This window comes from Leucoraja erinacea, chromosome 13 (assembly GCF_028641065.1).
Source record: "Leucoraja erinacea ecotype New England chromosome 13, Leri_hhj_1, whole genome shotgun sequence".
NCBI lineage: Eukaryota > Metazoa > Chordata > Chondrichthyes > Rajiformes > Rajidae > Leucoraja > Leucoraja erinaceus.
Genome location: NC_073389.1, coordinates 32,582,938 through 32,609,273, shown reverse-complemented (window position 1 = coordinate 32,609,273; position 26,336 = coordinate 32,582,938). Strand labels below are relative to the sequence as shown.

The following is a 26,336-nucleotide window of genomic DNA, read 5'->3' as shown; positions in this document are numbered from 1 at the left end:
GGGAGAAAATGTAAAAAGAAGATAGATTATTGCTTAAAAAAAGGGACTGGGCACTTTCTTCTTGCACTCAGTTGGATGATCAGCCATGATCATATTGAATGGCGGTGCAGGCTCGAAGGGCCGAATGGCCTACTCCTGCACCTATTTTCTATGTTTCCAATAACAAAAGGTCAACTCAAGGCCCAGCTGGTATTTTGGCATTAGTGGCAATATTAGCATTTATTAAATGTTATTAATAGTTTTGTTCGGAACAAGAAGCGTGAAATTTGCGTCAAATTGCAACAGGAACAAAGCTTTGTCAAATGGACAGCACACCATTGCAGCCAGCACATGGAAGGTCTACCTTGTCTGGTCCTGGCCGCTGTCCCTTTAAATGAAGAACATCGTGCCAGCAAGATTGTACATATGGCTGAGATTATCCGTGACAACCTGATGAAAGGTTTTAGAGGGAATTTAGCATTCCTGCAAATTTGTATGCACTTTGTGATTAGCTCCATTGTGAACTTGACAGCATGTTATACTTTGATAGAGGCTGAAAGTGTAAATCCCTGACAAGCAGGTCACGAGCTATGAAAAGAAGTTTCTGTCTGCAAGTCAGCTGATTCCATTATCTCTTACTACTCCTGCCTGCTTTTGGATGCTTTCTGCCCCATCTCTTTCTGTCATTCGGTCACAGTGCCTCCCATTTAATCCCACCACTCACTCCATCATGACTCCAATCTCTCCCGCGATTCCGTCTGTCTCCAGACCATCGCTGGATTATAAACGGTATGCACTGGAACTCCGGCTTCACTTACTCTGAATCAACTCGCCTGCGGACCAATCATGAACAAATAATTTATTCTTTTAAATAAGACGCTCTGGTACATTATTTCATCTCCACTTACTCTGCGTTCAGGAACGCCAGTTCTGCTTCCCTTGATAATGTCACTGGGCTGAGTGCGGGGGATTTCAACGAGTGCTCAGTCCTGTCATGAAAAGGAGCTAGACGAGAGATGTAGGTGATTCTGTGGTGAAAAGCATCACTATTCTGACCAGACATTGCCCGGGACTGCATGGAATTTATCACACATCAACAGACCATCCACACCCATGGAAGGACATGCTACACCACCATCACACCTTACATTACATTTTCCCTGCTGTTCAGCTGGCTCCTCCTTAAATGCTTTCATGCACCCAACCCCTTTCACCGGGGATGAGATCCACTCTCTGGGAAAACAATTCCTTGCTGATTCCACTTTGTTTGGAGACCCTCACAGTTTATGGAATAAAGGGGTAACGAGGGATACACTGATGTTGTAAATTATGATTTAGGACTGCTATGAATTGACACTGATTTAATCCTGCAAATCCTCATTAATCTTACCTCATCAATGGTGGCCAGCTTCATTAGAGATTCAAATTAAAGGTTGCAATACCTTTGAAGTTTTAGTAGGTTCATTATTACTTAATGCCAAACTTTAGATAATGGAGAACCTGAGGAGCCTATTAATATTTCTGAACATTCAAAACGATTAATTTCAAATGTATTTGATGATGAATAACACAGTAAATAATAGCTAAACATTTATAATGTTCAAAGTCAAAGGCAATTTTATTCGTCACATGCACGTGAAGGTGCAGTGAAATGAATTTGCAAGCAGCGATACATTTAAAAAGAACACACAATACACAATAAGATACTGTGATGGAAGGCAACGAGGTTCAGCCAATCCTCCTCCTTTGTTCACCCTTTGTTCACCCGTGGTCGGGGCCATGAACCCTCCGTAGTCGCCGCTACGGACAGCCCTCTTGTCGGGATGATCCAAACTCCGACGTTGGGACGGTCGAACACACTTGGAGTGCCCGAATCGGTACCTTCTTACCAGAGACCGCGGCTTCAGAATGTAAAAGGCAACGGGTCGGCGGTCGGAGCTCTTCTCCGGCGAGTGATTCTAGGCTCCGGATGGTAGGTCCAAGCCACGCCCGTGGCTAGAAGCTCCGCAGACCACAGCCCCACGATGTCAAAGTCACCAGGCCAGCGATCGGAGCCCTCCTTTCTGGCGACCCCCGGCAAGTGTTCGCCCACTCCGCGATGGAAAAGTTCACGCTGTGCCCGCTGCTGTAGTTCTGGTCCGTGAGGGAGGCAACATGGAAAAAGTCGCCTCTCTGTCGAGGTAGCGACCAAAAATTGTTCCCACCTTCCCCCCACCATCCGGGAAATACTGCTACCAAAGTGATTATTGAGAATACAAGAATCACTGCATGTAACCCCACAATATTTTCCTGCCCCATCCCCATATCCTTTGATTCCGTTTTTATACAGAAATCTATCGATCTTAGTTTTAAATGAACTCAATGACATTCCTTCTGAATAGAAGTCCAAAGATTCACACCGTTTGCAGGAAGAAACCTCATCCTATGAGCCCTAAATAATCCACCCTAATTCTGAGCCTGTGACCCATGACCTAAGATTCCTCAGCCTCAGCAAACATCCTCCCTCCATTCAGCCCCTTGAGCCCAGTAAGAATTATGTAAGTTTCAACACTCAGACATGATGACAACAATTGGAGTAAGGTCACTTCTAATTCATCTAAACTCTGGAGAACATAACCCAAGTCTGCTAAATGTCTCCTCATACAGCAAGCCAATCATCAATCTGGTGAATCTTTACTACACTCCTTCAATGCTAATATGTTTGTTTGTAGAAGGGAGACCAAAACTGCACATAGTACTGTATATAGAGAAGCAGAGGAAATAAAAGGACATTTTTAGTTAGTGGTTTGTTATGATCTGAGTGCACTCCTTAAAAGTGTCAGAGGCAGATTCAATAGTGGTTTTGTGAAGGGGATGAATGCTTAAAGTGGATGAGTAATGACAGGTTTGGGAAGCACAGGCACTAGAGCAATCCTAATGAGGTGAGATGGGTCCAGCTCCCATTCCCCTGGATCTAAGGGGGATCCCTCGATCCCCAAGTCAATGAGCTTCGTCAATGATCTTTAGCAAAACTCTATTTTTTTTTCTCCATAGATGCTGCCAGTCCTGCCGAGTGCTCATTGTATTTTCTATTCTTGGCAATAGATTTAAACGTTTACAAAATCAGGTGGGGCTGCTGTGTTTGATCATGTTTGAAATGTTGCACGGTGATGCCTAATGATCAACACTGTAAAATAGAGAAGGCTGCAAATACATAGCAGGCCAGGCAGCACCAACGTTAATATTTTAGCTGATAATCTTTACGAAGGTAATGTTCACTCACAGTTTGGTGTTGGATTGGCACAATGGTGCAGCGATAGAGTTGCTACCTTGCTGCTCCAGTTACCCCAGTTCAACCTTGACCTCTTGTGCTGAGTATGCATTTTCTCTTTTTTAGACTTTTAGAGAGTTAGCGTGGAAACAAGCCCATTGGCATCCGGGTCCGTTCCAACCAGCGATCGCCAGGCACACTTGCACTATCCTACACACTAGGGACATTTTTTAAAACAATTTTACTGAAGCTGATTAACCTACGAACGTATATGTTTTTGGAGTATGTAGGCAACCGAAGCACTTGGAGAAAACACACGCGGTCACAGGGAGAACGTACAAACTCCATACAGACAGCACCCATAGTCAGCATCGAACCCAGGTCTCTGGTGCCATAAGGCACTGAATCTACCGCTGTGGCACTATGTCACCTCTTCTCCCTGTGACTGCATAGGTTTCTTCCGGGTGCTCCGTTGTTAGGCATCCAAATGGGCATCTATCAACAGGCCCTCTTCTCGCTGCTACTGTCAGACAAATGATACAGCAGCCCGATGCGCAGGTTGGTAGAGTAGCTGAGTGTAAAATCTGAAACAATGCAGAGGGTGGGAGGAAATGGAAGTTGATGGGAATGTGAGAAGAAAAAGATAAGTTAGGATAATTAGTGCTAAGGTGGGTCTTTGTTGGTTGGGCTGAAGGACCTGTTTCTGTGGTGCATTTCCCTATGTTAATTGGCCACTGACAATAAGCGAGTTTGGTATTCCGACTGCGCATGCCCAGGTCATAGGTCTCTAGCTATAAAATAGTCTTGGCAACGGTGGTGCTGCATTGTGTGCAGGCTTGCGTTTCGTCTGTAGTTGGGGCCGGGGTCGGGGTCTTCTCTCCGTCGCTGCAGGTGCTGTTGAGTTGTTGTTGGACCGTCCCCATCCCTTCCTCGGTGTCCCGTCCCTGTCCGGAGGTGTCCAGGATGGCCCCAGGCTGGCAGAGCGACCCCGGACTTGTAGCCAGCGCTGCAGCCACCTGCAGCCCTCCACCTCCTCCCCGCTTCCCTCCCCTCAGTCCAACACCGAGATCTTGCTGAAGAGGCAGCCGCCGGCATGGATCCTTCTCGAAGACGGGCGACTCGGAGCCACTGCTGCTGGAGTCGTCCTGGTCAGACAGAGAGTCTGCGGGTGGGCTCCTGCTGGCATGGGCAGGCCGGGTGCCCGCTGGAGCAGCGGGTACTGTTGGTGATGGTGGTGCCAGTGGCAGCAGCAACCTCCTCCTCCCCCCTTGCCCAGCCCCAGAGAAAAGGTACAGAGAGCGAGAACCAGAAACAGAGAGAGAGCTAGAGAGAGACAGAAAGAGAGGGAGAGACAGAGACAGAGACAGAGACAGAGAGGTCACAGGGAAATAAGTGGTAGATTGCGATTGATGGGATTTTGATGAGAGCCAGTATAGACTTAATGGGCCTCCTGCTATATGTATTATAATATTCCGAACAATGCATTCAACTTTTGGAAATATACTTCATTGAAGTCACGTCTTCCACGGCTTTCAGACAGTGAAAGGAAATAATCTACGTTCTCAGTGGAGTTCTCACTGTTCACTTGAGACAGATTCTACTTGAATACACTATCAAAACCTTTCAGAAAGATAAGCATTCCCCCGTGGCAAGCGACTTAGTTGAGTTTAGAGATACAGCGCAGAAACAGGCCCTTCGGACCCACCGATTCCGCGCAGACCGGCAATCCTTGCACATTAGCACTATCCTACACACGCTAGGGACAATTTACAACTTTACCGAAGCCAGTGACGGAAATCACTATCAAAATATGGAGGGGATAGGGGGACAGGGGAGATAGAATTTCTTGGCAGCCGCACGCGCATGTGCACACTTGCACACTTGTGAGGCTTCGGAGGCTTCAGCCATGGGCCCTGTGAACGGTAATTTCAGCTCAAACCAGCGCTAAATGCAGCTCAACTCTGCCTGTCTCACCGGATTAACCCACAGCCCTGCCTGGACTGACGGAATACCAGTCCGGAGCCGTGGAGCTAGCGCTGCTTCTCCGCGCTAGCTGTAAATCTGGGCCATATTTCCCTTAAGTCCAGGCAGGGCTGTAGGTTAACCTGGCGGGACAGGCAGAGTTGAGCTGGGTTTAGCGCTGCTTCTCTGCGCTGGCTGTGGGCCTGAGGGCACCGTGCCCGTCTGACTCCCGACGTCTCTGGCCACCCCCGGGCGTGGGGGCGGGGGGGGCACGGTTGGGGACGGGGATGGTCCAGTGGTGGTTCGGCAGCAATTGCTGTGCTGGAGAGCCGGCCGGGATCGATCCTGACTGCGTATGAGGCGCCGGTCTGTGTCCAGGGCTGCCGTTGTGACCCTATGACCTGGGCACGTCTCCCTCCTCCAATAACCGCGCTCTACCCTCAGTCCCACACCCCTACTTCTGCCTCTGACCGACACCTCCCTCCTCCAATCGCCGCACTGAATCATCATGTCCCGCCCCCATTGCCTGCTGACCGATGTCTCTCGTTTAATATGCGCCCTCGATCAGCAGTCCCACCCCACTGTCCCGCGGAAAGCGGAGATTTCACCGAGTTTTAAAATCCGGATTACAAAAAATGGGGAGGAGGGGGGAAATCGTCCCCCACCTCATCATGACGTGTCCCCCCTGGCCCCCTCCCGGGATTTCCGCCAACGACCGAAGCCAATTTACAAACCTGTACGTCTTTGGAATGTGGGAGGAAACCGGTGCACCCGGAGAAAACCTGTGCGGGGAGAACGTACAAACTCCGTGAAGACAGCATCCGTGTCAGGATCGAATCTGGGTCCCTGGAGATGTTCTGGGTCTAATCTGGGTCCCCGCACGTAACAACTTGTCACTAAACACCTCAAAGACCAAGGAGCTGATTATTGACTTCAGGAGGTCCCATAATGGAGAATACGCCCCAATCTCAAATTAACGGGGAAAGTGTGGAGAGAGTGTCCAGCTTTAAGTTTCGGGGCACTCACATTTCAGAGGACCTCACGTGGTCCACCAACACCGCTGCGCTGGTCAAGAAGACACAGCAACGACTGTTCTTCCTGAGGACATTAAAAAAGACTGGTCTGCCCCAACAGCTGCTGACAACGTTCTACCGCTGCACCACAGAGAGCATATTAACGTATGGCATCTCTGTGTGGTATCTCAGCTGCACGGAGGCGGAGAGGAGAGCTCTTCAGCGCGTCGTCCACAGAGCGCAGAGGATTATTGGGACACCGCTACCAGCCTTGGAGGGCATCTACCACACACGGTGCCTCAGGAAGGCCGTCAGCATCCATAAAGACTCCTCACACCCTTGTAACGGACTGTTCGAACTACTTCCCTCCGCAGACGTTACAAGGCCTTCTACGCCCGAACCTCCAGACTCAGAAACAGTTTTATTCCCAGAGCTATAGCAGCTCTGAACCGGCCCTGCTGAGTGCCCCCCACCCCCCATGACTGCCTCCCTCGGATGGTCACGTCACACAGCTTATTTATTTATTTTACTTTTCTTTTACATCGGTTGGAAGCTGCACACTAAATCTCATTGCACTAATGTGCAATGACAATAAAAAATATATTATTATTATTATTATTATTATTATGTTAAGGCAGCAGCTCTACCGCTGCGCCACCATGTCGCACACTGCTGGCCGTCTTATTATGTTTCATTCTAAGGCACAACTCGATTCCAGTCCAGTTCTTAGTTTAGTTTAGTGTCACGTACCGAGGTACAGTGAAAAGCATTGGTTGTGTGGAGTTAACCAGTCAGTGGAAAGATTACAATCGAGCCATCCACAGTGTACGGATACCATGATAAAGGGGATAACGTTCTTTCCAAATCATCAGATTGATTGGAATTATTCCAATACGAATATTTCCAATGATTTATTTGGAATTCTGCTAAAGCCAGTGTTACCTGCTGAAGTTATTCGAAACAGCACCGACTTCCCATCAGGTCGGGCAGCCCTGATCTCGGGTCTCGACCCAAAACGTCACCCATTCCTTCTCTCCAGAGATGCTGCCTGTCCTGCTGAGTTTTACTCCAGCATTTTGTGTCTATCCTGACCTGTTAGTCAGGCAGGCAGGCAGCGCGGTTGCCGTGGCGACAATGTAACAATGAGGTGGGATCTGGGATCCGGGACCGGCCCCGGTGCCCACGGCTCCTCACAGAGGCACTTGTCTCCTCACAGCGGTACTGTCTCAACTTCTCCTTCCGCGGGAAAACTTTCCACCGGGAGTTGAAGTGACCCTTGAAGTTGGGTAGGTAGGCACTGCGACCGGCAGGACCGTGGACCGGGTGCTGGAAGGTGAGATTCGTCAGCTTGGGTGGCCTTCAGTCACCACCAAAGTTTTCCTCTGGTTCTGCCGGGCAATTGTTTGGCAAGTTGGTACTTAGGTGAGACCTGCCTTCTGAAGCCACGGGAGCTGAGTGTTTGCTGCCCCTGCAATAATGACAATTATGGACGGAGGGCTGGACGGAGTGGGAGGACATTTCTTTGTGCGAAGAGCTGTGATCCGACGCCAAAGTGGAAACAAAATGCAGTTAAAAGCGGGCGTTTGGTTGCAAAGAACCTGGTAGATGGGACAGGGCGTGCTGTGGGGCTGCAACTCACGGAATAAACGTTTTCAAAAAGCTGGCATGGTGGAATGCATACAGGGATTCTATTAGCGCTACTTCCTGTTCGGTTGAATGAAACATAAACTAGAGTCATACAGCATGAAAACAGAACGTTTAGGTCTAACTTGCCCATACCGACCAAGATATCCATCTACGTTGGCCTCATTTTTATACGCATTTGCTCTGTATCCCTGTAAGCCTTTCCTTTCCTTGCCTGTTTAAATGTTGTTATAGTACCTGCCTCAACTACCTTCTTTGACAGATAGTTCTATATACCCATCACCTTCTGTGTGTGACAATAGTCCCCATGTTCCTGTTAAATCTTTCCTGTGTCTCACCTTGAACAAGCTCTTTTTTTTTCTCTGACATTTGAAGGATACATCAAAGCCCCTTCCATGATAGTGAAGTGTTTCGGAGTATTCTGAGGAACAAAAGAAGATGAGTGATGAGCAGCAGTCCAGTGTCCATGACTCAGAGGTGGCTCCGGAAAACGCTGAGGATCTCCAAGAGCAAACTGCAAATCCTGAAGCATCATTGTTGAAGAGTCCTAGTGAGGAATCTGAGAGTTCTACCTCTTCTGGGAGTAGTTCACAATCCAGCAAAAGTCAAAATCCTGATGGGAATCCTATGCCTGATACGGGGGAAGCTACAACTGAATCCCCATATGGAGAGAGCTCTTTGGGAGAAAATATACCTAGAATAGATGAAGGTAACTTTGAAAGTGATAATAGCTGCTGGGAAAATGTTATTCTGAGTGAACATTGGAGGATGTAGTGTGATTATTTTTAACTTGTAAAGTTTTTGGTGCACCAAGGTAATGTCGATGACTTCAAATCTGAAAGGACATCAGAATCGAATCAGGAAGACTTGTTTTCCCCAAGTTCCGCACAGGCCTCTGAAAATGACGGGTAAATGCACTGTTTTGTAATGAATTTGACAGCCATGTCCATCGGTCTATGTGAATAAAAATCTCATTTCAGTCTTTTCAATTATCCTATCCACTCATGGTTTCATTTTCGATTTAAAAAAAGTTTTGAATATTTAAAAAAAAAATTGTTTAGGTAACTAAATTAAATCACTATGTCCCTTATTCCCCATTCAGTCCGATCTATCTTTCCTTCCCAGCTTGCCTCTTCAATCTTCTCTGTGTAATGTGAACTGCCTTCACCTGCAGGGCATGTGACCCTTTCAGTAGATAACTTTATTTCATTTTTCAGGATTTATGATTGCTGGCAAGGAATTGAACTCTCAACATGGATTATTTAGGCTTGATTAACTAATCCTGTGTTGGAACCACTACACGACCGTTTCTCTTCAATATCAATTCTATCATTGTTACTAATATTTATTTTGGGCTTTTCTGTATTGCTGTTGCGGTTGATATTTATTGCTAGTCCAGTATTGCGCTTGGGAAGCTGAAACCACTCAAGGTTTCTCCAATTTACCTGCTTACATATTAAAGCACAGGAGGTCATTCAGCCCATTGGATTCATGTCATCTCTCAGAGAGAGTCTCCCTCTCCCTCTCCCTCTCCCTCTGCAAAGGTAGGGAGGGTGATGAGTGCAACAAACGGAATTTCTCTGAAAGGGCAAAGTGTCACGTAAGGATGTTATTCAACACCTAACCGCACACTCCCATATGAGGTGAGGTGCACCTTCCAATATCTCCTTCATCTTCTCCTGTACTTGGTTACCCAATATGTCAAGATCAACCTGTCTGCTTCCTCTCATGTTCCCTTTGTGTAGCTCTTAATGCTCTCTCTGCACCCCTTTTAAATCACCCATTCTGTGGGATCACCACCATTCTCTCATTTGTGTTAGATAGCCTCTACTTTAGTAAAATATCTCTGTATTTTAATGCATGGCTCAAAATAGGAAGTAGCATTGATTTAAATATTCATTAAAGGGACTCATTTTGGGGAGGCAACTGCTTTTGTTTTGCTTTAATAATGGGGTAATCATCTTCAATAGGTATGAGGAATTTCCTGATGCAGCGGAATTGTTCAATAATGTTTCTCCATCTTCCACACGGCAAGAAGGCAAGGAAGAGAAGAAAAAATTACTTAACACAATGGAGACACAGACCACCTGGATTTCTTTGGACACTCCAGGTTCTTCGGTGGCAGGTGAATGTAGCTTTGCTGTATTTAATGTCTCGCATTTAGCCTGTTCTTGTTTCAGGGTATTTGTGGTTTGCACTGCTGGTCAATCATCGATGATTATAGGCATGTTTGTTTCCTCGCAGCAGAAAGTAATACAACATATTTCTAATTTTCACGTAATGGTCAGATTGAGTCTGCTGCTTCTTTCCACCGCTCCCCCAAAGAACCCTGATCTGAATATTCCAAAGCTTTTAATGCCAACATCTCTGCATCTGTAAACTAGGGCTCATCAAAACTGTGCTCTGCATGTCCTCGCCTGCAGTGTCCCATATACCCTGCCCCATGTGCTCACCACCCATGTGATTCTTGGGCTGAAAATGTATGATGTTTTGTTTAAACCCCTTCATGGCCTCGTGCATCTCTGTGACTGCTCTGGACTAATTTTTGAGAGCAACGTAGTGCCAAAGCCACTGCAATGCAGTGCGAAAGATGTAGATTCAATTCTGACCTCTGGCACTGTCTCTGTGGAATTCATACATTGTCCCTGTGATCGCTTGGGTTTCCTCTGGATGGTTCAATTTCCTCCCTCAAAGACATGCATGTCGGTAGGTTTGTTGGTCACTACAAATTTCCCTTAGAATAAAAGTATAAGTAATGTTGGATTAGTGTAAATGGGTGATTAATGATCAGCATGGATTGGGTTGGCTGAAGGGCCTGTTTCCATGCTCTATCTCTCTGACTCCATTTCTGAGCTCTTCCATTTCTGACCTCTTGCTATTCCTGACACCCATTGTTTAAGAAGGAAAGCATAGATAGTAAGAACATCACAGACTGACAAACCTCATCAGTGGTAGGGAAGTTATTGGAGAGATTTCTAAGGGATCAGATTTAACAGCATTTGGAACAGAATGGAATAATTATTGACAGTCAGCATGGGATTGTCCAGGTTAGGTCAAATTGATTGAGTTTTCTGAGGAGATCATGGGGTGGTTGATGAGGGTAGGACGGCATTTGTTGTTTACATGAACTTCTATAACTGTTACATGAACTTGCGTGTATGCATATTATTTTCATTTATTAGAGTACTTTGTTTACATGTGTGGGAAGGAGCTGCAGATACTGGTTTACCCCGAAGATAGACACAAATGCTGGAATAACTCAGCGGGTCAGGCAGCATCTCTGGAATAAAAGGATGGAAGAAGGGCCTCGACCCAAAATGTCACCCATCGTTTTTCTTCAGAGGTGTTGCCTGACCCGCTGTGTCTATTTTTTAAAATATAAACCAGCATCTGCAGTTCCTTACTACACATGCATTTACACAAACACATACTACACATGCATCCCTACATTTCTTGCCTAACCAAATGCTTATTTAAAATCCTATTAAATGCCACTATCGTACCTGCCTCCACTGCCACCTCTGGCAGCGCGTTCCAGGCACCCACCACCCTCTGCGTGGGGGAAATAAACATTTCCCACACATCCCCTTTAAACTTTCCACCTCTAAGCATATCAACGTGCACCTTTCTTCATCTACATACCCTTTCACATTCCTGTATGGTCACAAATTTCAATTCTGATTAACAACATGTCTAAACTGTGATGCTGACTGACTAGTCGACCAATTCTAGCATCTAGTCCTTTATTTCTTCCCTTGTAGAGCTTGAAATGGAAATTCCAAAACTGTTGAAATCTCATTCATTGGACTCAAAGTCTTGGAAACTGGACTTCTTGACTGATTCTGAGGTAGGAAATATTATATGTTACAGTGATGTTTGTTTCTGTCTTTCTCAATAGAGATGAGCTTCTCTCTTGGGGATTCTGTCTCATGGGTTTATTTTTCACTTTCTAAGTTCCCCATTACCATGCTTCATCCTTAACTAATAGTTTAGTTTAGAGATACAGCGCGGAACAGGCTCTTCGGCCCACCGAGTCCGCGCCGACCAGTGATCCCCGCACATTAACAATATCCTGCACACACTAGGGACAATTTACACATACACCAAGCCAATTAACCTACGTACCTGTGCGTCTTTGGAGCACGGGAGGAAAATGAAAATCTCTGAGAAATCCCACGTGGTCACGGGAAGAACGTACAAACTCCGTACAGACAGCACATGTAGTCTGGATCGAACCCGGGTCACCGGCGCAGTAAGGCAGCAACTCTACCGCTGCACCACCGTGATGCCCACAATAGGCAAGCAATCAGCCTATTTTGACATATTGTAAAAACAGAAAATGCAGGAAATACTCAGCAGGTCATGCGGTGCCTTTGGAAAGATAAACAATTAACGTTTCAGATCATGGATCATTCAGCCTTCTCCCCAGCTGGCCCACGTGGGAACCAATGACAAGTACGACTAAAAAGGAGATTCTCAAAATTAAGAAGCAGAGGCACAATGGACTGAGCCAGTAAGAAAGTTGAAAATGTGCTCTCAGATTGATGTGGTCTCAGAACTGGGGGATTCTAATGATTCTTCCATTGGGATGAACTGCAATTGAATCTGCGTCATTGCATATCATGTAACTAAAGGTGCAGCTAAAACTTTAAACTAATTAATGGATGGCAGGAATTGGAAATTTAGGAAGTTGAGGGATTTTTAAAGCATAGTGAAATGGCTAATCATTACTCGAGACTATCAGGAAGGTTCAGAGCACATAACAGAACACCGTGCCAGGGCGGCATGGCGGTCATAGAGTTGCAGCCTTACAGCCCCAGAGACCCGGGGATGAATTAATTTGACAAAGAGAAATAAATTGGTACAATCTTAACGGTCATTTGAGAGACATGGAAGCACATCTGCAAAGCAAAATGGTGGGTTTAAAATTAAAGTGGGGGGGGGGGGGGGGGGGGGGGGGGGGGGGGGGGGGGTGGGTGGGTGCCTGCTGTTCTCTGGTGGTAAAGAATTGGATAAAGGCATTGGATAAAGAAGCTTAGCTTGGTATATCGCACACAAGTATTCCATGCAGAAACCTTTAAATACATTTCCAAATACTTCTCTTCTCTTCACCCTTTTAAATAGCAAAGTTTTTCACTGCAATTCTATATTTTAAGGTGTACAGTAGAAATAAAGCAAATGATTAACTGCTCACCATCAGATGAAGTGACAAAGCGTCAGATATGGGTGTTACTGGTAACGAGCAGTAGCAGCACTGTTCTTATGTATAAACAAATACTAAAAATGTCTTTTCATACTTCATAATTAATGAATTAAATTTCCGTGTTTGTAATTGCTTAATATTCTTAAATGTTTTTGCCGGTTAGGTGAGAATTCTGAATGCAAAAATACTGAATAAGCAAGAGTTAGGAACAACAATAGACTCCTTGCACGGCTGCTCTGATTAGTCTCATCTGTGCATTCTCATCTATCTGTGACTGCCTTACATCCTTGTGCTATATGTCCTTATCAAGTCTTTTGACCAATTTGGATTCTGACAGTGTCCAAGGGTTTTTTTAAAATCTAGAACAGCTGAATTATAGCCTCAATGAGGTTCTGTCTTACGGTGCAGTCTTTTTATTTAAGTCTCTACTTGATAATTGACCACAAATTCTCAAACAGATTCAGGTAGGGTTAGTTAACAGCCCAGTCCAAGACGTGTATCCTCTTCTGCTGGGACCACTCTTCTCTGCAATACATCGATAGATTGCAGCAAATTTATCATTCTGTCAACTAGGTGCCGCTGACCAACTGAGAGTGGGTGGTGCAGGGGGCAATTACTGAGCTTTGAAGATATCTTGTGCCTATTCATTCCATTTCTTGAGCCCATGTAATGAAATAGAAAAAGAAACAGCAGGCAGGTTTGCTGAGCTCAGGATGAAGAGAGTAATCTATCTGAGAAACAGAAGTGCAGATGCTGGAAAGTTGAAATAAAAACTGAGTATGCTGGAAACACTGAGCAGGTCAGGCAGCCTCTATTGAGAATGAAAGCAGAAGAGTTAATGTTTCGGGTCAATGGCCTTTCTGCAGGAATACTTCAATTGTGCCTAAATATTGCATTCTGTCTTTTGTTCTTTTTTGTTTGCAGAAAGGAGGGTCTCAAAAGAAGTTTGCAAGTGAGGAGTCTTTTACTGAGTCTTTTACTGACTTTACTCTGACCGAGGTGAGAGTTTCACTCTGTAATTAACATCACCCACCCTGTGACTTGTATTAACCAGGCTGTGTACATGCAGTGGGCTGTGCTGTGCCTGTTTTTTCTTCCCTCCACGAATGCGATGGCTGGCAATGGGGTGGGGAGGGTGTGTTGCTGCTTTGTGAGGTGGATGTGCGGGTGAGTAGGAGGATTGGTCGGAGCTTGGAGTTATTTAGAGCAGTGGGGGTTGGACACAAGGGTAGGTTTGAGATGGTTTCAGTGAAGCCATTCTGCAATGGTGGGAGGAGCTTGCAGCGCTAGACGGCACTGGCGCAGCAGGTAGAGCCATTGCCTTACAGCCCTGATGACCTTAGTTCAATCCTGACCTGTGTGTTGTTTCTGTGTTGCCCCTGTAACCGTGAGGATTTCTTACAATTATTCTTGCTTCCTAGCAGTTCCCAGAGAAGAACTGGTGAATTTGCCCCTGTGAATTGCCTTATTGAGGGGTAGAACCTTGCAGGAGTTGATGGAAAAGTGGGAAGAATAAAATGGGAATTAGTATAAATGCATGCTGGATGGCCGGTGCTGACTCAGCTGGCCGAAGGGTCTGTTTTTTTGCTGTATCTTTCTATAAAGCCGAGCTGATATCTGATGACAAAGGATGCTATGATGAGAGATTGGATCAGTCCAGGGTTGGAGGCTTGATAGAGAAGATTGACCTAAATTCTTAGTGTAGGAGCAAAATGTTTTTAAAAAATTCTGATGAGACCTTGGTGGTTCAGACTCGGTGGCCTTGTGCAAGGTAAGGCTGATTGATGCCTTATCTAACTACTGCTGAAACATCCCCTGCTCTCATTGCTTCTGTGCAAGCATCAGCAGCATCCTTGGGCTTCAGATGAGCACGTGGAGTTTGCACAAGTGATGTGAAATCCTGTGTTATACACTGACCACTGCTCTTGCTCAACACCTCCACCCACAAAGGATAGGGAATGAGTTTTGGAAAAATGGGGCACCCACACACGAACGGTAAATTCCTTTGACTGGTGCATGGATTATTGGAATCAAGCAATTTAGGGGGTTGGGCAGGGGACCTCCACGTGTCAGATGTAACGCTTGGGAGCGGGGTGGGGTATTTGACCAAGGAGCAGGCTTTGAATTGAGGATTGACTGAAGTAAAAAGAGCCGGGTGGCAGCGAGCGTGAGAACTGTTAACCTGTAAGTGGACAGCGAGAGATCATTGTTTGGAAGCTGGGTGGTCAGTAGGTTTCAGGAATAATTACAAAAGGTGGACTGTGACGATGCAACATTGGACAGCACCTGAGGACTCGCAGAAGAGAGACAGAGAGAGACGCAGCATTTAAGGGCCGATTTGAACGAAGGCTTGGGCAGTAAGAGCGGATAAAGGAAGGCAGAAGTTCTCGGGTTTAGAGTCGATCTCTGAGCATTTGGAGCCAGTTTTTAAGTGTGTGGCTGGAGGAGAGGAGGTCTGGGATCTGTCAGGAGACGAAGAAAGTCATAGTCCTAGGAAAGTGAGGAGCTTTAGCAAGTGAACATCCGAACCAAAATAATTGGAATCATTTTTCAGACATGACTGTGAAAGATTCACTAAATGTATAAGCAATTCCACTTGCCTGTGGATATTTTGTTTCTGTTTTGGGTTGTAGACTTGGGGTTAGCTCTGAAGTATCTGAGCTTTGAGGAGGATTTGCTAATGCTATGCATTTTGCAAGCTCAAGTAAGAAAGGGAGAAAATAAACCATGGGCTCTGTATCTACGAATCATATAAATAATGTAAATATACAAAAATATTATTCATTCCCACAATTTTGTTTTATCGCCTGTGCGGAATTTTGAACTACGGTAAAAGACAAGAAGTGAAGAATCTGATTATGAAGAGACTGATTATAATTCACTGGATTTCTCTGAGGTAGGAAGAATTTTTTCCTACCAGTTTTTGTTGCAGTTTTCATTCTTTTTAATCTATGATCGATATTGACTCTGGAACATAGTACATAAAATAGTAAAGCACAAGAACAGGCACTTTGGCCCACAATGTCTATCAAACATGTTGTCAAGTTAATCTCTGCTTGCCTGTGATCAATATCCCTCCCCTCTCTAAATATCCAAGTGCCTATCTAAAATCTCCTTAAAAATTGCTATTGTATCGATATCCACCACCACCCTTGGCACTTTCAGGCATACACCCCTCTCTCTCTCTCTCTCTGTGTAAAAAAAACCTTGGCCTGCACATCGACTTTTTCCCTTTCAACTTAAAGCTACACCCTCACATTCATAGTTGCACCCTGGGATAAAGGTCCTGACCGTCTATCTTATTTGTGCTTCTCAAAACTTGATGTACTCTCCTCAACCTCCGATGTTCCAGAGAAAACAATTCATCTATTGTTTCAATTAACAATTAACACTCTATCTACTTATGTTACCACTTTTAGGGAGCTATAGACTTGGGCCGTAAGTTCCCTATGTACATCAGTGCTGTTCAGGGTCTTGTCATTAACCGGATACTTTCCCCTGGGCATTCGATCTCCCAAAGTGCAACACCTCAATTGCTCGGATTAATCTCCTTCTCCCACTTCTGCCCCATATCGACGACTGATCTACATCCCACTGTAACCTTTGACATCCTTCCTCACAAGTTTATTTTCTAAATTCCTCTTTTAATATTTCCTGTTTCTTTTGGGATATTGTTCTGTCATTTTATTTCAACCAAATTAAATATTCCTAACATGTATGGTTGTAAAATATATATCAAAGGATAGAATCACTGCTTCTGCCCTGCACATACCATCCACCAATCTACCACCCTTTTCAGATCCACCTATTGCATGCCAGCTCTTACCCTATCCCTTCACCTCCTTATACCAGCCATTTTTTCTCCATTCTTTCAGTCAGAAGAACATTAATTGTCCATTTCCCACCAAAGATGCTGCCTGACCCTCTGAGTTCCTCCAGCAGTTTGTCGTTTGCTGAGATATGTATATGATCCAAGGAAGCTTGTTGGAGTTTAAAGTGCATCGCCCATGAATGGCTCAGAGTACTGAGTGCCTCATACAATCTATATTGCTAGTAAACCGAATAATTAATGGGTATTTTATCAGTCTGAGTCAATGGCAAAGTTGAGGAGTTTACTAAATGTAAAAGGTTTCTCTTTGCAAAATGTGTTTGAAATTGTGGAAATATATTCACAGGATAAAAGGACACAAGTTTGGGGTAACGCAGCAGGTCAGGCAGCATCTCTGGAGAACATGGATAGGTGACAGCTTGTGTTGGGACCCTTCTGATTGTTGGGGAAGGTGATAGGGGGGGAAGAAAGCTGGAAGAAAGGAGGGGCGGGACAAGGTATGGCAAGTAATAGGTGAACGCAGGCAGGCAATGGGGGGGGGGGCTTGAGGGGCAGATGGTCGGACAAAGACAAGAGATTAAAAAAACAGAAGGTGCAAGACAAAAGGATTAAGAGTTGCGAATTGTAAAGCCGGAGGAAGAATGCAGTTGGGGAGAGGGGAGGGAAATGGGTGCAAGTCCAGCTAGGACACAGAGAAAGGGTTACCTAAAATTGGAGAATTCAATGTTCATACCATTGGGTTGTAAGCTACCCAACTTTGTGTGTGGCCTCACTCTGGCAATGGGGGCGGCCCAGGGCAGAAAGGTCAATATGAGAATGGGCAGAGGAGTTAAAATGGATAGCAGCCAGGAGATCCTGCAGGCCTTGGCTGCCAGAGTGTGAGCGTTCAGTGTAACAGTTCGTTGTACCCCTCCTCTCTTCCAGCCTCATTCTCCCTCCCCCTACAATCGGTCTGAAGAAGGGTCCTGAGACGAAAGGTCATCTATCCTTTTTCTCCAGGAATGCTGCCTGACCCACTGTTACTCCAGCATTTTGTGTCTTTTTTTCGTAAGCCAGCGTCTGCAGTTCTTTGTTCCAACATTTCTGGATTTGAGAGTCGGTTAGAGACCTTAAGGTCTTGTGCTATTCATTTTGGGAGCCCAGGTCATGAAATTGAAAAATATTGCAAGGGATGCTATTGAACTGGAGATCAAAACCCTGCAATGATAGAAAAGTACAAATATATAGCACAGTCTCATGTTCTGTTTATCCTTTTGCTAAATAATGAACTGTTAAAGAGGACAAGGTGGAAGACTGGAAGGTCGAAGAGTATATTAGGGATTCAAGAGTTGAAGACTGAAAGGATAAATGGTTTCCATCCTGACATGGTGAGTAGACGTCATTGTTACTCTACATCTTTGCTTGTGATTCAATATTATTTGACTATTTCTTCTAGAGTAATTTTACTTGGCACTCAATGATTAGAATTTTTCATATAGAGTCTTACATTTTATCCAAAAATAACTTCTTCAATTAACAGACAAAAATCCTGTTGTAAAATCTGGTCCCAAAAAAAAGTCCAGTTCCTCCAGCCAGAGCCTCAATACTGAAGCAAAATTTGGGGTTCACTCTGGTCAAGTGTCACATGTGCAGATTGGACGGGTGTTTTTCAGGCCACTGATTTTGTTACAACATGTGGGATATGGCATTCATCTTTCAATCAGAGCTGCTTTCTACTTGTAAAATGCTCAGCCGTTTGTGGCAGAGTACATCATGACCCATTTACAATTTCATGTAATTCTTTGATCAAGTCCTGAGTCACAGTTTGTCAAAGAGTTACATAAAATTCAAAGCACAGGAATGGGACATTTGGTGCAATTTCACAATGGTTGTTGTTAATTTCACACCAGTCTCCCTCTTCAGTCCCATCTAATCCTCTCAGCAGCCCCTAAGCCTGTTGGAACCAATCATTTGAGTCATAGATAGAGCCATTGGCACAGAAACAGGTTCTTGGCCCATTTAGTCTGTGACTATAAATGTACCCATTTATACTGTTCCTAGTTTATTCTCCCCACGTTCCCATTTTCTCCCCACCCCCTCTTGCCTTTGTGCCTACCTCTGCATGTGGTGCTGGCAGCAATAGCCTAACATAAGTAATTTCATAGCACATCCACGACAATTACTAATGCCACTGTGTAAATAATTAGAAGATGATCTGCAGGTTGTGAACTCATTTGTGTTGTCTCTTTGAGACTTATTTCCCCACTTAAAAGCCTATTTTGTTAGGAAATGCAGGACAAAGGTTGGAAACCAAACCTCTGAACTCTTGCGCCATTATTGTGTTGAACAAGTTATGTGCTGCAGTGATTCTGGGGTTTGTCACCAGTTGAGGTGGCCCATCCTGTCATTACATCCCTTTCAGAATTAAAGGTGTTGCTTTATCAAATTCCATACTTCTTATTAATGGCAGAAATTTTATTTTCCGAACTGTATTGTATGATTCCATACATTGTTTTTCAACTTTTTCAAGAGAGAGTTAGATTCAGCTCTTAGAGCTAAAGGAATCAAGGGATATGGGGGGAAAAGCAGGAACGGGGAACTAATTTTAGATGATCAGCTGAGATTAGACGCTGGCTCGAAGGGCCTACTCCTGCACCTATTTTTCTATGTTCCAAATTGTGGGTCTACTGCACTATTTTTGAAAGAAACATAACTTCTATCTTGTACTTTGGCCATCCGCTGGTACCATTCCATGGACTAAAACCATGTCTCTGGTGTTTGAACTGAATATTTAGGAAATTACCTGATTTATGCCATGTGGTTGTCGATGTTTATAGTCTTTGATGAACATCATTGGCTTCCACTTCTCTGCAGATACAGATTTATGGGCAGCACCTTGTTGCAGTCAGTAGAACTGCTGCCTTGCGTGTTTTATTCTTAATGTTTTATTCTTAATTGTTTACTGTATGTCGTGTTGTTACTTGCTAGCGGACCACCAAGGAAAATCCCTTGTATGTGTACATCCTTGGCCAATAAACTTATTGATTCATTCATTCCAAGTCAGCATGGGTTTACGAAGGGGAAGTCATGCTTGACTAATCTTCTGGAATTTTTTGAAGATGTAACTAGGAAAATGGACAAGGGATAGCCAGTGGATGTAGTGTACCTGGACTTTCAGAAAGCATTTGACAAGGTCCCACATAGGAGATTAGTGGGCAAAATGAGGGCACATGGTATTGGGGGTAGAGTGCTCACATTGATTGAAAATTGGCTGGCTGACAGGAAAGAAAGAGTGGGGATTAACGGGTCCCTTTCAGAATGGCAGGCGGTGACTAGTGGGGTACCGCAAGGCATGGTGCTGGGACCGCAGCTATTTACAATATACATCAATGATTTAGATGAAGGGATTCAAAGTAACATTAGCAAATTTGCAGAAGACACAAAGCTGGGTGGCAGTGTGAAGGAGGATTCTATGAAAATGCAGGGGGTGACTTGGACAAGTTGGATGAGTGGGCAGATGCAATTTAATATGGATAAATGTGAGGTTATCCACTTTGGTAGCAAAAAGAGGAAGGCAGATTATTATCTAAATGGTTCGAAAAAGGGTATATACGATGGGATCTGCGGGTCCTTGTTCATCAGTCAATGAAAGTAAGCATGCAGGTACAGCAGGCAGTGAAGAAAGCGAATGGCATGTTGGTCTTCATAACAAGAGGAGTTGTATAGGAGCAAAGTGGTCCTCCTGCAGTTGTACAGGGCCCTACTGAGACCACACCTGGAGTATTGTGTGCAGTTTTGGTCTCCTAATTTGAGGAAGGACATTCTTGCTATTGAGGGAGTGCAGGGTTCACAAGGTTAATTCCCGAGATAACGGGACAGTCATATGCTGAGAGAATGGAGCGGCTGGGCTTGTATACTCTGGAATTTAGAAGGATGAGAGGAGATCTTATTGAAACGTACAACATTATTAAGGGTTTGGGCACGCTAGTGGCAGGAAACATTTTCCCGATGTTGGGGGAGTCCAGAACTAGGGGCCACAGTTTAAGAATAAAGGGTAAGCCATTTAGAACGGAGATGAGGAAACACTTTTTCACACAGAGTTGTGAGTCTGTGGAATTCTCTGCCTCAGAGGGTGGTGGAGGCCGGTTCTCTGGATACTTTCAAGAGAGAGCTAGATAGGGCTCTTAAGGATAGCGGAGTCAGGGGATATGGGGAGAAGGCAGGAACGGGGTACTGATTGGGGATGATCAGCCATGATCACATTGAATGGCGGTGCTGGCTCGAAGAGCCGAATGGCCTACTCCTGCACCCATTGTCTATTGTCATTCGATCATTCACATTGCCAGTGATTGGGTTCAGTCCTAACACAGGCTGCTGTTTGCGGCTTTGTGTGAAGTTTACTCTTTCGTTCTCTGATCATGTGAGTTTCTCCTGGCTGTTTGTGTTTCCTCCTCCGTCCCTATGATTTGTGGGTTGGGTGCTTAATTGCCCCTGGTGTAGCAGCGAAGGGTAGAATCTGGGGACAGTCGATGGGGTTAAAATGGGATCGGTGTAGGATTAGTGTAACTAGATGTCTGATGATCGACGTACGCTGCTGAACAAATCCTTTCCCCAGGGAACCTTGATCGTCTCTGCCACCAGAAAGCCTCAGTCCCATTTTCCATTGTTGTTGTTATTTTTTTTAGCACTTCCAAGTGGCAGTGGTCAAAACTTCCAAAGTTGTTCACTGCGAGTTCTGCAAGCAGGAGCGAATGCCGTTCCCGACGCCCCAGCAGTTGGACACCACCACTCCAGACAAGGTAAAACGATGAGTGATGGCGATGCATGTAATTTATTTTTGAACTCGAGTGAGTCCTTAAAATGGGTCTCCTACCTTTTGTCTTGTTTTTGAGGGGGTGGGGTTGCACATTAAAGCCTGAGGTGACTAAAGCTGCCTATCCTGATCATTTTGTGCACAGCTCTTCTGTTGCAACATGAGTTGGGAACTGTACCAGCAAATCTTGAGGAAGCGAGAGGAGGATCCGGACTATTCTGAACCAGATTCTGATGAGGAAGTCTTCCACACCACATTGGTGGAAATGGAAGAAGCAGAGAAGAAGATCATGGAGAGGTAAGAGAACAGAATATCCAAGTCTACACAAAAAAGCTGGAGAAACTCAGCGGGTGCAGCAGCATCTATGGAGCGAAGGAAATAGGCAACGTTTCGGGCCGAAACCCTTCTTCAGACAGAATATCCAAGTCGCTCTTCGGTAAACTAAAGTGCCACTTATAAGCGAGTTTGGATTCCGACTGCGCATGCCCAGGTCATAGGTCATTCGAGAAAAACATTCTTGCCGGCTGATTGTATACAGACCTACGTTTCATCCGTAGTCAGGATCGAATCAGGTCTCCAGCACTGCTAGCTCTGTTGAATCGCTAATGGAGTTAGCGACACTATTTCTCCCTTCTCCACTGGTCCATGCAGAAATCACAGCAGTGACAATCTAGTGGATCACAGCCTGGGTGTATGGGTTCCATTCTCACTCGGGCTTCACCATTGTCGCCGCCCCACTTCACGCCTCCATGGTGCCGACCCGGGCCCCAACCGCGAGCTCTGTCAGCCACTTCGCCCTACCCGCGAGGTCCTGGTCGGGCCCTGACCCGGCTTGTACGCAGCGATCCTGGAGGCATCGAGACATTCACTCGAGGGAGCAAAACGGACATCTGACAGTGTAGCACCTGCTCGTACTGCTCCAGCTCCACACAAGGCCCTGGCATTTTACCATCCCAGACTCCTGACACAGAGTGTTGCCCTGACTCAGTAGGAGTACATGTTGATGGGATCAGCTGTCTAGCACTGAGATAAATCCTAGCACAGAACTGAATGGCTGGGTTTTGATATTAATTTAATGTCATTTCTGTCATTATAAATAGAAGCAATCTTTATTTGAATTTTACATCTAATTAATTCTTGTTCTCTTTCACCAGTCTCATTTGGTTCCCTGCAGATTTCCGTTCTCCTTCCCCCCTCTGTATTTCCCTGCAACTTCTTATAGTCCATGATGTCGCTACCTTCTGTATCATCAGCAAATTTGGACATTATACCCAAGGTTCCCCTTTCCTAATCATTGATGTGGCTTGTGAGCAGCTGTGGCTCAAGCACTGACACTGGGCCCAACTTCCCAATCCAAAAATAAACCATTTATTACTTCTGTTTTTCGCCACTACCGATTCATCAGTCCACACCAGTTGCTTCCAACTCCGTGCTATATCTGTGTTTGATAATCTCTTGTTTAACATCATATTGAAGATCTTCTGAGACACACCATTGTCTGCTGTGCTTGTTGCAAACATCAAACATGATCTCTGTTTAACAAATCCATGTTGATTTTGCCGCAAAATTTCATTCCCAACCTACAGTACTTTGATAACAGATTTCCCCATTTCCGTGCTACTGTTTTTTCTCCTGTCTTTTTTAAATACTGGTTGCATTTGCTACCTTACAAACTGTGGAGAACATTCTAAAATATGACAGGATGCTGGTCAAGCGGTTCTAAAGATGTTGGACCGGGCGAGGAAGCTGACATTTGTTCACTTATCTTGTCAAAGAAGGACTTGTCTTGTCAGTGAAGCCACCTGTTGGTATACTTCTCCAGTACATTGAAGTGCTTGGTGTTGTGTACACGCAGATGCATGTAATAGCCACTCGGATATCTGGCAAATTAAGGGTTCACTTTAAGTGGACTTCGTTGTACTTGAAGAAGATACTCAAGAAATGTTTTCTGTGCAACAGTTGGTAATTTCTTGCTTCTTTCTATTGTTTGCAGGATAAAAAATACAGAAATTACGATGTACATGACCACCATGGTGCATGGAGATGAAGTCATCTTCAGTACGTAATGTGAATAATAATAGGTGTTTCTGTGACCGACTAGGTGATACCCAGCTAGAGTATATGGGGTTGAGGGATGGGGTGGATACACCACACCACTATCTCGTCATTACAAAGATATTACATTTTCAGTTGGGCACATAAAAGATTAATGATTTGGAATCTCAAATCTTCTTAGAGAGGGTGTTAGCTTCACCAGATCTTTAAATGAGCTTCCCAATCACTTGACCCATTCCTGCAGCTCCAGTGTTGTTGTAATACAGTCTGACACTTAGCTACGGCAAGAGATGCTAGGATAGGCAATTGAAAGGTTTTAGGGGAATGCTTTAAATGAAGTGGGATGGGATGGAGAGCTTGGAGAATTTAAGGGTTTGAATGCAGAATGGCCATTACTTCAGTGAAAATTTGAGAGATGGGGAGCCTAGAATTATAAGAATGGCAAGATCAAGATTTATTAGTGTTGGGTAGCCTACAAGAAGGACTTTTAAACAAAGATAGAATTTATGAATCAAATTGCTGAACTCGGGGCCAGTGTAGATTGTTGGGAAGTGAGAGAACAGGACTGTGTGAGTTATGCCCCTGTCCCACTTAGGAAACCTGAACGGAAACCTCTGGAGACTTTGCGCCCCACCCAAGGTTTCCGTGCGGTTCCCGGAGGTTCCTGTAGGTTTTTGTCAGTCTCCCTACCTGCTTCCACTGCCTGCAATCATCTGCAACCTCCGGGAACAGCACGGAAACCTTGGGTGGGGCGCAAAGTTTCCAGAGGTTTACGTTCAGGTTTCCTAAGTGGGACGGGGGCATTAGAAGTCTATAAGGTGGAGGCAAATACATTTTTGAAAGTTTGATGAATTGATGGCTATGGGAAACTGGCACAGAAGGGAGAGTTGAGGCCTGATATAGATCGACTTTTATCATATTAAATGGTGGGACGAGCTTGCTGGCTCCTGCTATTTCCTTGTGTTTGGCTCTGCACTGCCATTTAACATGATTGTGCTAATCATACTTAGAAAATGGCCAATGCAATCAGTGCCAGTGAGCTGAATGTTAGTGACAGAGCCAAACTCATTAGCAGCTGAAATGACTTTCACTCCAGGCAGCATGGTTTGGACGAGCTTGGTTTGTGGACTGCGGTGGGCAGGGGAGAGGGGAGGTTGGCAAGAAATCAGACACAAAATTAGAGCCTTAGTGCATTGAAAGTAAAAACTGAGAATGTTTTAGTGCAGGGCTTCTATTTGACTCGGTAGTGTTAGTTTCCGATTTCCTCAATCACTTAGTGACGTTAGTGACATATTTGTGTCGGATGGTGGAGGAGATACCAGTAAACTGCTCCGCCATGGATGGTGTAGATGTTGGGCAGTTGATGGGCAGCCCACAACTAGATAAGCTCCATCACTCTCCTGACTCGTACCTGGTGGAAGAATTCTAGAGAATTGGGACTTGGGTCACATGCTGCAAAATACTCAGCTGATGATTGCTTTTATAAGCACACCAATGCCTCTACTTCCTTAGCAGGCTTAGGAAGCTTGGCATGTCCCCTACAACTCTCACCAACTTCTACCAGATGCACCATAGAAAGCATTTTATCAGGATGCATCACAGCTTGGTTTGGGAACAACTCCAGCCAAGTTCTTGACCCTTTCAACCATCGACCCGTTGATATAAATGGGGCTGTGGGTCCCCCTCCTACTCCTTCCAAAGTCCACAATCAGTTCCTTGGTTTTGCTGGTGTTGATGGCCAGGTTATTGCGCTGGCACCATATGGACAGTTGCTCGATCTCTCTTCTGTATTCTGACTCATCCCCACCAGTGATAAGCCCCACAATAGCGGTGTCGTCAGCGAACTTGATGATGGAGTTCGCAGTCATGGGTATAGAGTGAGTACAGCAGGGGGCTGAGCACGCAGCCTTGAGGTGCTCCCGTGCTGATTGTTATCGAGGCTGACACATTTCTACCAATACGAACAGACTGTGGTCTGTGGATGAGGAAGTCGAGGATCCAGTTGCAGAGGGATGCGCAGAGACCCAGTTCTGCGAGTTTGGTAACCAGCTTGGAGGGGATGATTGTGTTAAATGCCGAGCTGCAATCAATGAATAACAGCCTGACATATGAGTTTTTGTTGTCCAAGTGGTCCAGTGCGGAGTGGTGGGCCAGCGAGATCGCATCCACCGTTGATCTGTTGTGGCAGTAAGCGAACTGCAGTGGGTCCAGGTTTTTGTCGAGGTAGGAGTTGATTTGCTCCATGATCAACCTCTCAAAGCACTTCATCACCACCGGCGTTAGTGCCACTGGTCGATAGTCATTGAGGCACGTCACCTTACTCTTCTTGGGCACCGGTATAATTGATGCCCTTTTAAAGCAGGTGGGGACAGAAACTTTGACGAATGAAAACCAAATTACACACTTGGTTGAAGAAGGTGCCCCAGCGATGGGGAACATAATGCTTCCCAGCCAAATCTGCAAGGGCCCTGGGAAGCTGAGACACTTTCTGACGCCAAAGAAATCCATCTTTGTGGGGACATGGAACATCCAAACCATGTTCCTGGCTGGCAAGGCTGCCACAATTGCCAACAAAATGGTGCACTACAATCTCTTAGTCCTGGGCCCGG

General features: G+C 45.2%; 1 protein-coding gene across 5 annotated transcripts in view; it reads left to right on the top strand.

Annotated features, from left to right (window-relative positions):
* Nucleotides 1–26,336, top strand: part of LOC129702817 (glutamate-rich protein 6-like) — a 44,490-nt gene that overhangs the window by 6,802 nt on the left and 11,352 nt on the right. For 2 of the 5 annotated variants that reach the window (XM_055644815.1, XM_055644816.1), the window contains 10 exons: nt 8,224–8,557; nt 8,663–8,756; nt 9,819–9,973; nt 11,610–11,695; nt 13,976–14,050; nt 15,888–15,947; nt 18,158–18,247; nt 21,545–21,658; nt 21,818–21,969; nt 23,666–23,730. In XM_055644815.1, the coding sequence (XP_055500790.1) occupies nt 8,287–8,557; nt 8,663–8,756; nt 9,819–9,973; nt 11,610–11,695; nt 13,976–14,050; nt 15,888–15,947; nt 18,158–18,247; nt 21,545–21,658; nt 21,818–21,969; nt 23,666–23,730 (1,162 nt within the window). In that variant the 5' untranslated portion in view covers nt 8,224–8,286. Of the gene's footprint in view, nt 1–6,823; nt 8,558–8,662; nt 8,757–9,818; nt 9,974–11,609; nt 11,696–13,975; nt 14,051–15,887; nt 15,948–18,157; nt 18,248–21,544; nt 21,659–21,817; nt 21,970–23,665; nt 23,731–26,336 lie in introns of those variants that run through there. The other 3 variants (XM_055644817.1, XM_055644813.1, XM_055644814.1) reach the window with 3 other exon arrangements.